Source organism: Phalacrocorax carbo, chromosome 3 (assembly GCF_963921805.1).
Source record: "Phalacrocorax carbo chromosome 3, bPhaCar2.1, whole genome shotgun sequence".
Taxonomy (NCBI): domain Eukaryota; kingdom Metazoa; phylum Chordata; class Aves; order Suliformes; family Phalacrocoracidae; genus Phalacrocorax; species Phalacrocorax carbo.
In genome coordinates, this window is record NC_087515.1 from 51,145,617 (window position 1) to 51,163,662 (window position 18,046).

The 18,046-nt window shown below is 47.2% G+C and overlaps 2 protein-coding genes across 2 annotated transcripts; one reads left to right on the forward strand and one right to left on the reverse strand.

Moving 5' to 3' along the window:
- Positions 1 to 3,077: 3,077 nt before the first annotated feature.
- Positions 3,078 to 6,486, forward strand: GPR75 (G protein-coupled receptor 75). The gene has a single exon (XM_009507641.2). It carries the CDS (start codon positions 3,187 to 3,189, stop codon positions 4,822 to 4,824), a length of 1,638 nt encoding a protein of 545 aa, XP_009505936.2. The 5' UTR covers positions 3,078 to 3,186; the 3' UTR covers positions 4,825 to 6,486.
- Positions 6,487 to 9,123: 2,637 nt separating this feature from the next.
- Positions 9,124 to 13,291, reverse strand: LOC104039581 (toll-like receptor 2). Its single transcript, XM_064446910.1, has 2 exons — positions 13,020 to 13,291; positions 9,124 to 11,814 (listed from the first exon to the last, which is right to left on the reverse strand). Exons 1-2 carry the CDS (start codon positions 13,154 to 13,156, stop codon positions 9,189 to 9,191), a joined length of 2,763 nt encoding a protein of 920 aa, XP_064302980.1. The 5' UTR covers positions 13,157 to 13,291; the 3' UTR covers positions 9,124 to 9,188.
- Between the last annotated feature and the right edge of the window lie 4,755 nt (positions 13,292 to 18,046).

The following is an 18,046-nucleotide window of genomic DNA, read 5'->3' on the forward strand; positions in this document are numbered from 1 at the left end:
TCTTTCGCTGCTCTTCTCTCCTGCCCCAAACTTTGGCAGTTCTTTTAAAAAGGGGCAGGCCCGTGAGATGCCTGGTTGTGCCAAAGGACTGGGCAGTGTTTTGTGTTCCCATGGGAGATCCTTTTGGCCTCAGCTCAGCCCCTCACTCTCTGAGTACAAGCCCTGGGTTCCAATGTCCTCTTGCACTCGCCACATCCTGCAACATTCACGGGCTCTCTGCCCAATGCCCGCAGCCATCCGCAGTGTTTTTCTACGTGCACCACCAAAACGCTGTCCATCTTGCGCTTCCCTGGTGAAATGTGTGGGGCTCACAGGCTATAAGGAGAAACACTTTTTCCTTCTTTTCAAGCTACAGTTCATGACTGTAGAGCAGTAAAGCATCTTAAAACAAAAAAAAACCACCCTTGCTTTTCATAGGCTTGCTAAACTGAATTCAGGAAGTGACAATCTAAACCTATTACTATTAGAAAATGTAGTTTTCTTTTGTTGTTTTGCACATAATTAATTCTAAAAAATTTAACTCTCTGTAAGGCCCAAGTCCTACAGTTCTGACTCCTAAATCCATTTCTCAGCCTCTCAGGTAGGGGTTTCAAAAGCACGTAAGATCAGAGTCTTGGTCCTACTAACTACCTTAAACCCCACAGGCTTACTAAAACCAGTCCCATTAGGCACGTGCAGCCTTGTTTCTGTATGTGTGCTTCCACCTGCTCATCTAGTAACTACAGGAGATTAAGAATTCTTAACTGTGGTCATCCAGGGCTGAGCAACACCTGGAATTACGTAGACCTCCCCAACTTTTTACAGGACTCCTGTTTTGCAAAATGTGTTAACTACTCCTGTGCTTTTGGTAAGGGACGCCACAGAAATTTTCATAGCCTAATGTGGACTCAGGAATCGACACAGTGTGAAACTAAGGTCAGTTTTTACACAGTGTTTTGATTGCAACTGGGTGCGTTGCCTGCTCTGAAGGGACCTGGATATTGTGTGCACATTAGTTTCACATGAAGAGAACACTCATCACTGTACCCTCAGCATTAATCACTTTGAAGTAATTGACTCCTGCATTAGGCTGATATTTTGTCAGTCTTGTTTAATCACACAGTTGAGTGTGCTCCGATGTTGATAAATAAGAAAAGTCAAGGAGGGAGATCCCAGCTTGTCAATGAAAGAACAACTCCTACTCAGTAGGGCCAGGACGCACCCACAGAACTCCAATTAACCATGCCTTGGAGAACAAAAATACAAGCAAGAGTGGAAATAAAAGTGGTAGCCAAGCAGAGAGAGAACATAGTGGAGCCACAGGAAATGATGGGCATCATGTTTTGGTTTTTGGACCTTCTCCCTCCTCTATGCAACTAGTTTAAGACCAAAAACAAGGACAAAGGCACCCGATTAGGTGCTGAGGTTGCAAGGCACTGTTGCAGCCTGCTCTGATGGCTGTTGGCATTTCCCTGCTACCGACCCCAACAAATCTGGTCTGATTCCCAGCTGGAAGTGCGTTTAGCATGCAAGGCTCATAGGCCAGGCTGCTCTTGTGAGTCATAGGTTTACTTAAAAAAAATAAAAAAAAATTGCTCTCAGTTTCAGAAAAAAATGTGCTGAAAAATAAATGAGCAAGTAGCACTGACAAGCTTTCACATGTCAACCTAGCACTCTTGTCACTGTCTTGATGCTTCTACACAGCACTGCTATGCTTCCATGTGATTGCTGGGGCTGGGGTAGATTATCAAGATGCTATACAGATCGTGTGTATGTATATAACAAGCATATGTAGACATGCACAGTGTAAGACAAGTGCCCATGTGTAAGTCAGAAGAACTGGGTCTGCTGTATTTTCATAGCGCTTTTCTGCCTTGCTTGGCTGGACTTTGATCTCTTCCAACTGCATTTCCAATGCTTGGCATTGAGGTCCCTCGGTTGTGTCTGCCCATGACAGCCCGTGCTGGCTCAGAGAACGTGTGCCAAGCATTTCCTGATCGTCAAGCCCATGTATTTCAAAGTGATGCCTTTATGAGCTCAGACATCGAACACACTCCATCACTTTAAATGACAACTACTGTATTTGTGATAGTAGTAGCTGGCAGTAAAGAGATAGAAATAACACTGATTTCCCCCCTGCCCCTGCCCCCCCCAGGAGTACAGTACATCCTGAACATCCTTTGCCTTAGGTCCTGTGCTTCTGGGTGCAGAGAAGCAAACAAAACGAGCTTCCCTACCTTGCTGAGTTTGCACGGGAGAGCAATGCAAAATGCCTTAAATGTTGATGATCATCAGGTTTTGTTTTGGGGCAGGTGTTTTGTTGGTATTAAATCAACACAGAGGGACCTCAAAGCCTTGAGTGCCTTGTAAGGGCATGGTTGTGACATGACTTGTAGCAAAACCTCCAGCTGCCTTATCTTACCTGACTTCTCTGCTTTATGAAAGCTCCAGGGCTCAGGCTCTGCTCTGGCCCTGGCCCTGCAGCCAGCTCTGCCCTGCCTGTCCCTCGGTTGGTGCTGTGGGTGCCCCGTGGTGGAGGAAGGGCTCCTGGTGCTGCTTCTGAATGAGGCTGGACAGGGCCTGGGACACTTTGTCAGCTGATAGAATTTAATGGGGAGAGACTTGGTGGGATCCTCGGGAAGGAACAGGTCACAGCCACAGTCTACCTTGGTACAGCACCTCGCATCAAAGCAGCCGCTTGCAGGGACAGTGCAAGTGCGTGCAAGTCTGTGCAACTGGCAGTCAGGGTTTCTGCCGCTGCTGGAAAGGCAAGGGCAGCCCCGAGGCGATTTAGGAAGGCCGGGGGGGGTGCGTGCACCCTGTGAGCACCCCCTCGCCGCCCCAGCCTGCGCCCTAGCAAGCGCCTCCTGCCTGGCGGCTGCAGCACCGCTGCCCCCGAGGCGGGGCGGGGCGGGCCGTGCGGGGGGCCCCCCGCGGGTCTGGCCCCGCAGCCACACCTCGGCCGTGACTTCAGCCGCCAGCGCCGCGGCGGAGGTTGCGGGGCTGGAGGCGGGAAAGGGGCCGGGCGCTGCGGCGGGCGGGCGGGCGCCATGGCGGGGCGGGCGGCGCCATGTCGGGGGCAGCCCTGAGGGAGCGGCGGCGGCGGCGGCGGGGCCGTGTGCGTGGCGGAGGGCGGGAAGGGGGTGCGGGAGGGAGCGCGGCCGCCCCCGCCGCGGGGCCGCAGCCGCCGTGAGGCGGCGGGCGGAGATGAACGCCTCGGGGCGGCTGCCGGCGGGGGGCGAGGAGGAGCCCCCCGGCACCGCGCTGCTGCCGCTGGGCGGGAACGGCAGCGCGGGCGGCGGCCCCGGGGAGCTGAGGGAGGCGGGCACCCACCCCGCCACCCTGGCGGCCTGCGCCTCCCTCCTGGCCCTTGTCTTCTGCCTGGGCTCCTACGGCAACCTCATCGTCCTCCTCTCCTTCTTCGACCCTGCTCTCAGGAAATTCAGGACCAACTTCGACTTCATGATCCTCAACCTCTCCTTCTGTGACCTCTTCATCTGTGGGGTGGCCGCCCCCATGTTTGCCTTCGTCCTCTTCTTTGACTCGTCTCGAGGCGTCCCGGGCGCCTTCTGCTTCACCTTCCACCTCACTAGCTCCGGCTTCATCATCATGTCGCTCAAGACGGTGGCGGTCATTGCCCTGCACCGGCTGCGCATGGTGCTGGGGAAGCAGCCGCACCGCATGGCCTCCTTCCCCTGCACCCTTCTCCTCACCCTGCTGCTGTGGGCCACCAGCTTCACCCTGGCCACCCTGGCCACCCTGAAAACCCGCGGCTCCCGCCTCTGCCTGCCCATGTCCAGCTTTGCCAGTGGCGAGGGGAAGATCATCCTCTATCTCTACGTCACCGACTTCATCTGCTGCGTGGCCGTGGTGTCCGTCTCCTACGTCATGATCGCCCAGGCCCTGCGGAGGAACGCCCAGGCAAGGAAATGCCCACCCGTGGTGGCCGTGGACACCTCCAGACCGCAGCCCTTTGTGGGGCCTCCGGCCGCCGGGGCCGGGGAGGGCATGCAGAGCGCCATGCCCGCCTTGTACAGGAACCAGAGCTACAGCAAACCGCAGCACATCCAGACGCACGGCTATGCCAAGCACCTTGGCCAGCTGCCGGCCACTGCTGCCGGCCGGCTCCAACTGGTGTCGGCGGTCAACCTGTCCACAGCCAAAGACTCCAGGGCAGTAGTGACATGCGTCATCATTGTGCTCTCCGTCTTGGTTTGCTGCCTGCCCCTGGGTATCTCTTTGGTGCAGGACATACTGTCCAGCAGTGGTGGCTTTGTTCTCTACCAGTTTGAGCTGTGTGGATTTACTCTCATTTTTTTCAAATCTGGATTAAATCCTTTTATATATTCCCGTAACAGTGCCGGACTTCGGAGACGAGTCCTCTGGTGCCTGCAGTACATTGCCCTTGTCTTTTTCTGTTGCAAGCAGAAGACAAGGCTTCGGGCCATGGGCAAAGGCAGCCTGGAAGTCAACAGGAACAAGTCATCCCACCACGAGACCAATTCAGCATACATGTTGTCTCCAAAACCCCAGAAAAAGTTTGTGGACCAAGCCTGTGGTCCTAGTCACTCCAAGGAAAGCGTGCTGAGTCCCAAGGCTTCTGTCGGGCCTCAGCACTATGCACAGAGCAGCTCAACCCCCATGAACACCCGAATTGAGCCCTATTACAGTATCTATAACAGCAGCCCTTCCCCGGAAGTGAGCACCCCAAACAGCTTACAGCCAGTGAACTCGACTTTCGGGTTCACCAAATCCTACATTGCCATGCATTATCACACCACCAATGACTTGGTGCGAGACTATGACAGTGCTTCGACTAAGCAGATACCGGTGCCCTCGGTGTGACCCTAGGAAGGAGTTCTGATCTAGCTGATTCAGTGGGTCCCCTCATTTGCTTTTGCTAACGGTTAGTCTGAAATCTGTGATGCAGTGCTGCTGCCAATTAAGAAGAATGCCACTGATGTTAATACTCAGCTATTTGCATTTGAGGTGAATACTGGGATATTACTTCCATGACGCTTTCCTGAATTTCTGTGGCAAGTCAAAAATGGCAGTATTCTAGATTTGTATTTGGGATTGTTAAGTGGGGGTGGTTTTGTTACTAATTTTTACTGCTGGACAAGTAAAAAAAAAAGTAACCACCGTAACTATGTCATTTACTATGTTGCGAGGCAGAATATGTCAGAGAACAGTCTGAGGCTGTGCCAGAAGCATTGCCTGTTAAACTGCATGCTTGCTGTATTTTCAAGAAGGAAGAATTGGGAGGATGCTTGGTATTACAATACTTAAGTTTAAACTCTTCCCATCACAGCAGGTTGAAAGAATTGGTGGTATTTTTGTGGTAGCGTCAGTAATAACAAAAGTCCTTCCTATTCGCAGGTTGAAATCCTGGTTTTGTTGAGATAAATGGCAAAATTTCCACGAACTTCAGCTGAAGTTTAGGATTTCAGCCTTAGCTTCCTAAAGCAGGACAATGCATTTTACAAACAGTGTTATGTTGCTGCTGGTGAAGGACTTCTGAGAAGTGTTGTGGCTCTGTAATAAACCTCTGAAGTATATGCATATATTAATTTCCACCATATGTTTATTTTAAGGATGGGTGGTGTTATGTATCCCAAAATAATGTATTTGGAGAAGTATTTTACGTCTGATAGAAATAACTGCAATACCTAGTTATAGGTTTTACTGGAGGATGAAGGTGACTATTGTAATATTACAGTAGGGATACACTATTAGTAACGCGGTCACCTCTGGAATTTTCTAATTGGTAAGCTGTTACTCAAAGGCTGCTTGCTTTTGTCTATGGCTTTGTATAAAAGCGGGGATTGGGGGCATTCGGTGTGATATCCCTGACAGGTAGAACTGACAGCTATTAACATTTTTAAAAATAGAATGACCATGTAACAAGATGACTACATTTTTTGAGGTTTTCGTAAGAAGTCTAACATCAGCTTGATGTAAAGATTAATAACCTGTCTACTTGTAAACTTCATCTGTTGGTCTACACAGTGAGCAAATAAGTTAAATTTTTTTTTTTATAAATCCGACCATTTGTGTTGTGTCACGTGTTGTGGGAATTCCTTATGAAACGAGATGATTCGGAGGCGTTTAAATTCCTGACAATTATCACTGTAAGTAGCCAGATCTTTTCAAAACAAGCAATCACCTTTCAACTTCTATGGACTTGAGCAGAGCCTTAGGATCTCCGAAATAATCGTGCCACAGACTCTTGGTGCCTCATTATAGGAAAATACCGCATCTTTAGCAAAATTACAGTGATGGAAAGGTGGTTTGTTATTTTAGAAACAAAAAAGCATTTACATCATTGTTGTGCGTGAGTTGTTGGTTTAGGCTATTTGTTAACTAAACTATTTTCAAGATTTTCCTGGAAGACTATTACATTATGAACACTCTCCTCTGTTTAACGCTCTGAATTTTAATTAATTTTGAATAATTCGAGACAGCTTTCTTGCAATAAAATGGATGTGAACAACTTTCTAATACAAATGTGAAATTGAAATTATTTCCATAAGTCTTTTCTCTCTGCCCAGATATTTTTCTCTGTAAACAAATAAGGCAGTTCTTTCTAAAACAATTATAAAAGATAAGTAAAAGATCTGTCTTGTTTGGTTTTTTCTGTCTTTGCATTTCTCTTTAGTACAAAGCATACCTATCTGGAGGGATTAAAAAAAAGCAGGATCTTGTCATTTTGTTTCAAACTATGCGTTCTTGGCAGCGATTACAGTTTCAGATCATAAGGAGTATAGGGCAGGACCCCAAACATGATTGCAAGATGGGGTCCTGTGTGTCCTTTAGAGGAGCTGAAGATATGCATTAAGACTGGTTTTAACACTAAGCAGTTCTGGGTTTGCCACGCGTAAGTGCGACTCCTGCTGTGCTTTTGGTTTGGATCACACGAACATCATGAGGTGACAGAAGATTAAATCCCTCATGCCTTATTCATAAGAGTAATTTGCATTGAGTATTCGTGTGGGAGTAAAGCAAGGGGGGTACAGCTTTAGGATAGAAGGAGGTTTTATTGTCTTTACGTGATGTATTATTAAGACAAAAGAACCAAAGTCCCTTCAACTCACTTTATAATATTGCTCTTCCGTTAACTCCTGGTGCCAGTTGTATTCTTAATACAACCAATGTGTTTATAGTGTCAGATAGGAAAGTGCAACGCCTTTTAATCTGCAGCAGGAGCAAAATCTGACTTAAGTTGTCAGTTGTACTAAATGGCTGTTTGCGGGAGGGTTTATGGATGTAGTAAATGGAGATTGGGTTTTGAAAATGCGGAGGTACAGTTTCTTTGAAGTGAGTCATAAACTGAAGTAATCAATTATCGTATGATAAAATAATTGTTTTAGGCTTTTCTGGAGTGTACCGTTTCTTTTTTCCTTTAGCCCCGTTGTTGCACGAGAACCCTTTTCGGCTGAGCACAGAACCAGTAAAGTGACTGCAAGGTTACAGAAGCAGCAGTCTAATTGAGCGGGGAAGCAACAGAGTGCTGGACCAAGGAGGTGGAAAATGTATGTGAAGAGAGGAGACGGGTAAGAGGGTAAGCGAGAAAAGTCTGTGAATACCGAATGGTTTGGAAAAAGGTCTGTAGCTGGTGCAGTCCATAACACAACAACAAGAGCGCGTCCCATGAATAGGAGAGGTGGCGAATTCAAGACTCAAAGCGCTGTACTTTCCTTCCTGTACGTATGCTGGCGACCTCATCGCTGCAGAACAGTTTAGAAAAAACTAGGAAGATTTAACAGATGCTTCACGTGGGTAATACGAACATCAGGAGCCTGACAATTAATGCCAACGGGTTTTGGAATATATGTAAAATTTTATACTGCAGGTATTAAAGCAATCTTTGATTCCTGGGGGCAGGATGAACCCGTCGTGGTGGAACATGTTATCCAGTGTGTCTGTTCAGCATGCTTTTCAGCTTTTGAAGTTGCTGGTGTTGGCCGCTGTCACGATATTTGGCCTGAGGACAGTTGATGCTTTATTATGGAAGATCTGCATTTGCGGCGTTAGGTGTACCACTAACAGTTTGACCAGGGTGTCTCCTGAAATAAGGAGCAGCCTCAAAGAAAGCATAAAGAAGCTTATTAGAAGAACAGCTGATGAATTACTTGGGGCTGATCTCGCTAACAGGTGACTTCTGGTTGCTTACATGAACAAAAATATTTGAAAGATTTATAATTCACAGTCGTCTTAAGTCGTAGACCTTCCTTTATGGTGGTAAGAGTTGACTTTTTCAGCTGGTGGCCTGTGGTATCATATTTTTTACCCTTTGTATATAAAACCTAAAAGCAGCTAGTGCCAAATAATTTTAAACAATATCTCCTAAACCTCAGAAAGTTGCTAAGGAACGTTCAACAGTTGGGCACCACCTCAGAACTAGCAGTAGGTGATGACAAGGGCTATGCAGAGGGAGCACTGAATTAATTTGAAATGGGTCAGACTGATTGTGTCAAGTGAAGCTTTCCTGGGTCTAAATAATGTTATACAGAACTTTCTTGCTTATTCTTCAGAGGTTTGTGATAAGAGCTTATGCCAATTATTTAACAGTTGAGCCTGGCACGCTCAGCTGGCTCTTTTTTGGCTGTCTGGTGGTATATGTTAATCTGTAATTATAAAAGAATTGAAGGTCTGATCTCTTCCACCAGTTACTTAAAGCATGGATTTGCAATTGCATCTAGTTGGCCTTTTGTCTTCTCTCCCTAAACCACAGAAGGAAAGTGATACTTCTGTAGTGTCATGGTTTGTGTTTGTCTTACATGTACACGCTCTCTGTTCCCATCTGGAACCGAGAATCTGAACTAGAGCTTTACCTTTGAATGACACTGCTTTTCATTATTTCTACAATAATCGCAAAAAGATGGCTAGGGCATGCAGCATGACTTGAGCTGTTCTTCGTTTCAGGTGATATCCACAGCATTTTAAGGGATGCTGGACATAGCTGAAGAAAACCAAGCACCCAGGAAGAAAAGGCTGTTTATCAGTGCTCAGGTCTCAGCCCTTTGGATAAGGAGTTCTTTTATCAGACAGACTAATGCACACGCTAGAAACCCCCACTAGTAACCTCTCCTGGGACTGATCCGAGACAAACCCCCGTTGCAACACAGCAGCCTTCACAGGAGGTAAACACAGAAACGCTTTATTTGACCGCAGACTTCCCAGGCACAACCTTTACACATTCCTGGATCTCATCCCATCTCATACGTCTCCTGAGCAGATCCGTTTTCTGCTCTCACAAGTGGTTCGTTGGCCGTTTTTAAGACAGCTGCAAGCTGACGCCAGAACAGCGTCTGTTTGTGTGCCTCAGGGCTCCACTTTAAGTAGGTTTTTCTTTTCAGCAGTTTCCTGAGTTTGCTGAACTTCTGCGGCACACTGTTGGGCGGGAGGTCTTCCAGCACAATCATGATGAGGGAATCATGATTTTCATTCAGGACCCGATGTTCAGCAAAATACAGTTCATACTGACACCAGCAGCTGTTTACAAAACTGGGAGAGAGAACAAAGAGGACTTTATGGCTGTTCTCTATGCAGTAAAAAATGTTACCAAGTACAGGATGCCCCGGTTTGAAATCCCTCTCGTGGTAACATATCTTGAATCCGTCTGTTTCCAGTTTATTCAGCAGATTCTCTTTCGTCCAGTTTGCATCTTGTTCACTGTATGAAACGAAGGCGTCGAAGGGCTTGTTTTCTGGCCTTTTCTCATACTGCTTCCTCTTCGCCATGCACCAGTACCAACCCATTTGCACGTACCACAGCCCGTCGAACCGCCAGCATAAGCCTGTTAATGCCAAAACGACCAGGATGGCAACGCAAGCTGTGATAGCCATCTGGACTCCCAGGGAGCAGCGCAGGAGCGTGAGGTTACTGCTCTCCACCAGCGAGCCCCTTCTGTCCGGTGGGAAGCTGCACCTGAGATTTCCTTTGCCATTTATCTGCAGGTGTAGGTTGTGGATATACACGTTCACAAACCAGTACAAGTCACAGTTACAAAAAAAATGTTTACCTTGAACGGTCAAAACACTCAGACTCGTTAACTGGCCAAAAGTGTCCTCCACTATGGTAGTAATGGCATTGTCACTGATGTCCAACTCAGTCAGAGAAGCTGGGAGAGCGCCACGCTGTAGAAAGGAGATCTTATTCCCTGATAAATTGAAATATTTCAGCATTGGAAGAGATTCCCCGAAGTGATCAGGGAGTTCTGAAATCAGGTTGTGACTACTGTCCAGATTAGCAAGCGCAGAAAGGTGGCTGGCGGGTTCCAGTCTGGTGATTAAGTTTCCAGAAACATTAAGATACTCGAGTTTCTCCAGGGCATCAGTTAATGGCAACACGTTCAACTTATTTTTACTAATATCACATTTTGTTAAAGTCAATGGGAAATACTCAGGATGCATATCCGTAATTTTATTATTTTGAATATTCAGTGTCGTTAAGTTGGAGACAGATTTAAAACTAGGGGATATTATTTTAATATCACTGTTGCTTATGTCAAGGTGCTGCAGGGAGGTAGGTAAGTTAGGAAGTACAGAAATCCGGTTGCTGCTGAGATCCAAAAATAATAATTCTTCCATTGTGCTGGCAAACCACTCTGGGAGTTCTACAATAGAGCAGTTGGACATCCTCAGGTGTCTCACTTTCTTTGGCAGGCTTTCGATGGGTGTACCAGCCTGGTTCCTGACAAATGAAATGGCGTTAATACGTACAGTTCCAGGGGGAGGTTTTGGAACTGGACTGGTGATTTCTGGACGTACAGTATATATGAAGTGGTTTCCTTGAACATACATGGTTTCTAAGTTAAGCATTTTTGTAGCAAAATTTTGGGGTATTTGACTTACATTTGTGAAAGACAAATCAATTATCTTGATGGTTGAAGGGAGGCACAGCATATCCAAGCTGTTTATGGGATTGTTGCTAATATTTAAGAACACAAGCTTGCTGAATGGGAAGTTACAGATTGCCTCAACGTCTAGGATGTTAATTGTTAATTTGTTGTAACTGGCGTCAATGGAATGCACATTTTTCATTGGGAAAACCAGAGTGAACAGCATTAGAAGATCCATTTCCAGCTCATTGTGACTAATGTCGAGCTCCAAAATACTGTCCAGCTCAGCTTGGCAGATATCCGCATCCAGTTTTAACATCAGCTCTTCCTCGGAGAGTTTGCTGTTTGACAGATCGAGTATCCCATTTATTGGGGCTCCGCAGAAATTAGGCTTTAATGTGGCTGTTGGAGAGACCGTTACGTTTTTCTCTGCTCTTCGGAGAAGATTCTCTGTACTTCGTCTGAGCCTCGGATGAACGTTTTGCAGGACAGACAGACCTCCTGAACGTGGCGGCTCCTTGGCGGATGCAGAAGGCTCCAGAGCAGCCTCTGGTGATTTGTCAAAATACTTATAAAGCTGCAAAAACCCTGAGGCTTCGCTAGCAGGTAAGAGCTTCAGGTGGGGCGGAAGATCCAATAGAAGTAGTTTCTTATCATTAAACGACAAATTCACAGAAACAAGGCTGAGCAGCCTCTCAAACACCCCAGGTTCAATGTCCTTAATCTGATTGTAGGAAAGGTCTAACACTTCCAGCACGTCAAAACCTTCCAAGTCTCTCTTGGTTATTTTTTCAATTACGTTATGTGAGAAATTGAGAGCTCTTGCTGTTTTTGGAGCTTGTGCTTCTGATACAGAAGAGAGGTTTAGATAGGAGTAGTTATAAGATGGGAAAGCGTAGGCTGTAGGTGTTCTTGGAGTTAGGAATCCGTTTGCTCTACTGACTAAGAAAGAAATGAAGTGGAAATGAAGGCTTCCAATAAGGATCCTCATCCTGGAGAAAGAAATGTAAAATTATGTAAAAATTATGTAAAAAATGTAAAATTGAGCATTATAATATGCTCAGTGTTAACCAATGCCCTTAAAAAAAAACCAAACCCAAGCAAACAACCCTAGTTTATTTGCAACTACAGAAATTGTTTCATTAGTTATATTTATCAATCCCTTTTTATCTACGTAAAAAAATACATCTGGCTTCATTATTATTTTCAAGAGGTGTTGGAGAACAATTTGAGCACTGTTCATTTCAGATCATTGTAGATAAAGTCTGAATTATTCTTAAAATTTTTTCCAATCCCCCCCTCCCACCCCAGGCAGGTAGCGAGCAGCCTTTGCGACAGCATCTTCCCCTTGCATTATCTGAAGTGCACTTTAACCGCTGCGTGCAACTCGGGTTCTACGTCTCTTGCACAACAAGCCGGTAAGTCTGACCTGTCCAAAACCTGTTCAGCTGCTTAAAGAAACGTATTCAAGAGCAAGAGGTGGCAGGGAGCCGTGTGGAAATGCGTGATCACCGATCTTCTTGTGATCCCATCCCCTCGGGGGTTTGCTCTCTGCCAAGAATTTACCAGTGACCATTTATTTAGCCTTACCTGTTGGATTAAGGAAAAGAGTAAATTTGCTTTCAAGTACAATTTCAGAGGCTTGTATGAGGCAGCCTGCACCAGGGCGGGTCACTGCCCGTGCATCTCCGGACACTTCCCACTGCCTGCCGGCGTCACTGCCAGCTCCTCTCCTGCCCCGGCTCTGCCCGGCACTAGTTCCCTGACACCGACAGACTCCGTGTCTTGTATTTACTACATGAAAACTCAGGTGCAGACCTTCAGGTGAGCAACCTGGTGATACCACCGTCCCCTTTGCCACCCACCAGACTGGGACCATCAAGTTTAACTGAGGAGAAGGGATGCCGACGACTTCCCAGCTCTGTCCCCTGGACCCTCCGCTGCCGGCAGGACCCCACCGGACCACCCCGCATCCCCAGCTCACGCCTTGTGCCGAGCAGGAATAACCTGCAGCCGGGGGAACTGCTCCACCACAGGGGTAAGCAAGCCCTCGGGGCGTTAAAAGCATTGCAGATTTAAGGCTGGAAGACAGCTAACAGCTCCCTCGTTCTTCCAGCGACCCTCCCCGTCCCCCGTCCCCCGTCCCCCGTCCCCCGTCCCCCGTCCCCCGTCCCCCGTCCCCCGTCCCCTTTGTTACCCGCTCTCAGTGCTGCTCCTCCGCCAATGCCGCCTGCTGCTGCTGCCGCTGCCACCGCCTTTTGTAGCGCGGGGGGCGCGGCGGGGCGGGCTGGGACGCCCCCGGGAGCCGCCCGGTCCTGCCGGGACCAGCGGCATCCGCAGCCCCGCGCCCCTTCGGGAGGCTGGTGGAGGGGACTTGCGCCAGCGATGCTTCTCTCCAGTGAAATCTGTACGTTTTCCCCGTGGTGCCGGTACCAGCAGCTGCTCAGCCCAAGGCTGAGGGGAGAATCAGAAGTGGAAGTTGCTCTTTTTAGCGCTTAGGCGCTGTGAGCGGTGGTGTCCCAAGGTATCTGCTGGCTTTGCTCCTACCTGAGCATCGCAGGGACGGTCTGGAAGCATAAAGTGTGACCCGGGGTTATAAAACTGATTTACTCCCAGAATGTGATTTATTGTGGGGTGTGTTTCCTAAGATGGTGAGGTTTTCGTATTGGGCTCTCTTGTCTGTGAGTATGAGGTCTCGCGCGCCAGAAGCACTCCTGCAAAGCAAGCAGTCTTACCTTTTGTGCACTTTAACTAGAGGGGGGAAAAATAGTGGGAGGTTTTCTCAGTGTTTGTAGTGCTGCCTTGAAAGATGCACTCTTTGTTTGCAGCTGGTTCGATTCAGGATGCCCACAGAAGGGGAGACAACAGATTGCACAAGGTGTAGAGCTCTGTCATCTGCTCTGTTTTTTCCACTATTGGGTTTGGGTTTTTAACTTTTCCACTCTTTCATAACTGCCAGTGACTGGAAACTCTTGTGATAGCCCAGAGGCTCACCTGTCCAGTCCTGGGGGGCTGGAAAGCCCCAAGGTTGTTTGTGCTCCCTTTCTAGCCTGACTGGGCACTTTCCTGCCCTGGCAGGTTCTGGGAATTGCCCTGAAGTCATCCATTTTTCAGACAGATCCTAACTTGCTTTAGTAGAAGAGCTAAGAAATTAAGGGCCTTTTGGACATGTCAGGAAAGATTCCTGCTCCTGATTTCAACTTGGGGTAACTCCCTGTAGACAGACATTTCTCCCCGACGAGTCTGTCTTCCTTCATCTAAATACAGCTGTGCTGCTCTTGAAACTGTAGTTCCCTCTTTGGGAAGATGGGGCAGCTATATTCTGTCCTAGCACAGGGCCCATCAAACTGCATCTCTTCGGCTGGCTGTGAGAGTAAATCACAGTTGGAAGGGGCAAAGTGAAAAAGAACGTTTTTCGGTACAGGAGTGGTTATTCTACCGACATGCCATGTTGGCATTATTCTAATATTTGTTTCATCCAGCACATCTTCTGTGTATTCTTTTTTTTTTTTTTTTTTTTGAAGGCAACCTCTTATTTTGGGGATTGTGGAGGAAGAGCAGCACATGAGAAAGGTCTGTGGGAGCAAGTGGGGAAAGGACACACAGCACGACTGAGAGCAGAACCAAGGCAGGTCATGGTTCCCCACAAGGACTCAATAAAGAGATTTCATTCCTGAAACAGGTTGTCTCCCAATTTGTTCATTGTCTCTCTGCAGGGCATATTTTTTAATGCTGTCATTTAAGGGAGGAGAGCTGAACCTGTGCAAGACCTGCTTAAATCCAGAGAGGATGAGCACCAGCCTTCAGGAGACCAGACCTCGAAGGAGCTTCTTATTAAGGTGGGCTTCGATCTGGGTGCTGGGTGAAAACTGTAAGTCATATCTGCACAGCTATACACATAAGATATTTATGACCAGGAGATGCACTTGTCTGCCTCCATGCAGGGAGAGGGAATAATACCCCGCGTTTCTTTACCCCTTGAGAAAAATCTTCCTGAGGTGGATTATCTTATTTCACCCCTTCAGCTATGTGAAACTTCCCAGGGACTGCCTCACCTCACACACTGAGCTGCTGACTCCTCTCAGCTGTGTAGATGTCTTACATCAATATTCTCTCTGCTTTTTGATCTGGTCTTGCAGCTAGTGAATAATTTGTGAGTTTAAATGACAATTAAAAATTAGCTCTATAATGAATCCCTATTGTCTGAAGTGTAACGGCTGCTGTATTTGAGCAGTGTCTCTGAGTGGAAAAGCAAATAAAGACATAGTAATTGTGACATGACTCTCATCTTCTGTAGGAAACACTGATTTTGTTTTCTGATACTCAGTCAGCAGGTCTTGGCACGGAGCGAGCGCTGCCCTTCTTATGCTGGTTTGGGTGGTGTAGGAGGAGCCCACAAGTGAGTTTTCAGCATTCCTGTGCAGGTAAGCGGAGGGGGTTGATAAGTGCTTGTTACTGACATTTGTTCTTTCTGTGTGGACAAATCCTGTTTTGGGACCTAAACCAGCTCATTCTTTGAACTCTTCTCATAGAAGTAAATATCTTGGATAAGTGGCATGTTTCACTTTCCCACACCTACTTTCCTTTGATGGAATTCCCTGTGGCTAATTGCAGGTGGTACCAGCGCCATTGCTGCAAACTCGCTGTCGGCCGTTCACGTTATTTTCCACGTTGCCAATTCTTAAATGAGCATGGAAACAACTCTACCTCTCAGGCTGAGAAGCAAACCTGCATCATCCCTCGGGCATAAATCTCAGCAGACCAGCACAGAAACCTTCGGCCCTCCAGTTCTACTTTGTGCTTTCTGCATACTAGGCAAGTCTTGTTTTTAACTCTTATTTTGGTAGAGAGGTTCCTGCACCCCAGCACTTGTCTGGGAGAGGGTTGAAGCAGCAAATTACTTCTCTCCTCTATGGGGAAGTGGAATTCTTTACATTCTGGAAAATAACTATTCTTATCTTTTCCACTGATCTAATTACCACAACTGCGGGGCGTGCAGGAAGGTTTAGCATGGCGTGGTTTCTCTTCCCTTTAATACAACCTATCCTGCCGGATGCTGAGGAAGCATGATGCTGTCCCAAGCCACGCCGTGGGTCTGCATTCTGCAGCGGGGCACCGCGGCACCTCTGTCTGCATCAAACCTGGGGCTTGAGAGCTTGGCCCAGCACTAAGACTGTGTGCTGCCTTTCCGAAGAGCAGCCAAGTAGACATGGGGCAGCCTCGATTCAAGACAAAACTATCACATGAGATTGCACAAATCTAATACTTCCACTTACTGCCAGAGCCTTAATGAGAGGGTTCAGCCAGCCCATTGCAGAGACAGATTAGTTCAGGTAAGGCTAAACATGTTTTTATTTTTTCTTACTGTACATTGACTTGGGATGCACCTTTGCTGCTGCAGCCCTAAGCAAGTGACACCTCTGGCAGTCCAGGCCTGGGATTAAGACAGCTGAGGGCTAACAGGGCAGCTGGAGGAGCTCATCCAAAGCTGGGTATATGTTGAGGCAGGGAGACCTTCCTGAAGCGGTGCAGGTTGTGTGACAAGTTGCTCGCGCGTGGCCAAAGCCAACCCTTGGCCAATACGGGGCCCAGGCTCATGCCAGACCCTTAATGAGAACATTGGTCCAGCTGGTTCTTCAGGCAAGCAGAAGAATTTTAGGGAAACTAAGATCTAAAGTCAAGAGAATGCTGCTTTTAGTGTCTTTTCTAAAAGATTTAGCCAGAAACCTGGCTAAATAAAGGATTAAAACATGAAATTAAAGTTTTTGCTTATTTATCTAATGCTTCACAAAGACTGGGGGGAGGGGAAATCTGGGTAGAAGACTCTCTTTCCGCTTTTTCAGTTTCCTCTGTCATACTGCTAAGCATGAGAAATAACAGTATGACCAGGGAAAAATAACTTTGAATTTAAATGCTTTATCATCCTGCTGCTGGTGGTTTGGTTTTCTTCTACTACATGAGACAACAGAATGGGTTCTTACATTGCAACAGTCTGACAGCCTAGGCTGGTATTTTGGGTAGTCTGGAACTAGTCATACACCAAATGGTTGGTGGGTTTCCGTCTGATGTCAGTTATGAAATTCCTATACCTTGCACAATAGCTTTAGAAAAGAGGAAACATAGTGGGCTCAAGCTGTGATCAACATGTTAGACATACACCGTTGCTACAGCCTGACCTGCTGCCTGGCTCCGGCCCCTTCCAGACCTTACACAGCACTCTTGGGCTCGCTGCGGTGGAACTTGGTGAAGAGAGAGCATTCAGTAAGCTTCCTCAGCTGTGAACTTGCTCTTTCTGGTCTTCTTCCACTGCACAGAACAAGCGACCAAGTCACATCTGGTAAAAGCAGGGAGCTGACTTTCTGCCAGCCCTGCGCTCTTCCCCTGAGGGGAGGAAGCCCTTGAGGGGGGGCGGTGGGTATTGGCTATCAACCAGTCATTTGTAACCTTGCCTCCTTATCTATTTAAAAACTACTATTTCACAAGTATAATGGAAATCTGCCTGAGATGCTGCTGTTAAGTAATATTTCAGTTATCTTCTAGGAAGGTATATTGCGAGCAGAGTAAAACTTCACGTACCTGCACCAAAAAATCTTCTTTGCAAGGTGGGCGTGCTCCCTGAGAGCAGACCTCCAGCTGGGAACCATCCCGGGAGACACAGGGGGTGTGTGAATCTCTGTCACTGGAAAGGAAGCCCCTCAGGCACACATACAACGCACGAGAGGGAGTCTAGTGGTCTAGATAATATTGACAACTCTGACCCAAAAAATGCTGACTGGAGGTCACCAGTACCATCCTTGAGTATCCTTAGAAGGAAAACTGATGTGAGAATGTTCAGCAAAATAAATATATTAAGATGAACCCTACAGTATTAATATTAAAAAAAAAAAAAGTCCTGGCAACATCCCAGGCTGGGAGAAGAAATAGCAGTTGAAGCGAGGTGAGGTAAGGGAACAGGAGGAAGGTCTGTGATATTAAGGCAACTCCAAGCAATCACACAGAGGTAACGTTTGTGTTTGGCCAAAGTAAGTTGGGGCAGTTGAATGATCCAGTGTTGTAGCAGCTGCTGGAGGCTCCTGGGCAAGAAGTGCTGGTTTCGCTTTTTCATTCTGTTGGCAGCTGAACTCCTCACTTGAAGCTGGGCCTTGTTTCTTTTGCCTTTCTAAAGTGGATAATTTATACCACGATGATGATGGTTGTAGAATGTGTCATACACGAGCCAAACAG

Excerpts from the sequence above, each read along its gene's own strand:
- GPR75 (XM_009507641.2), top strand. The coding sequence starts at position 3,187 with ATGAACGCCTCGGGGCGGCTGCCGGCGGGGGGCGAGGAGGAGCCCCCC.
- LOC104039581 (XM_064446910.1), bottom strand. The coding sequence starts at position 13,156 with ATGCCGCTGGTCCCGGCAGGACCGGGCGGCTCCCGGGGGCGTCCCAGC. Across the intron at positions 11,815-13,019 it reads AGGAGCAGCACTGAGAGCGG|GATGAGGATCCTTATTGGAA; the intron begins GTAACAAAGGGG and ends TTCTTTCTCCAG.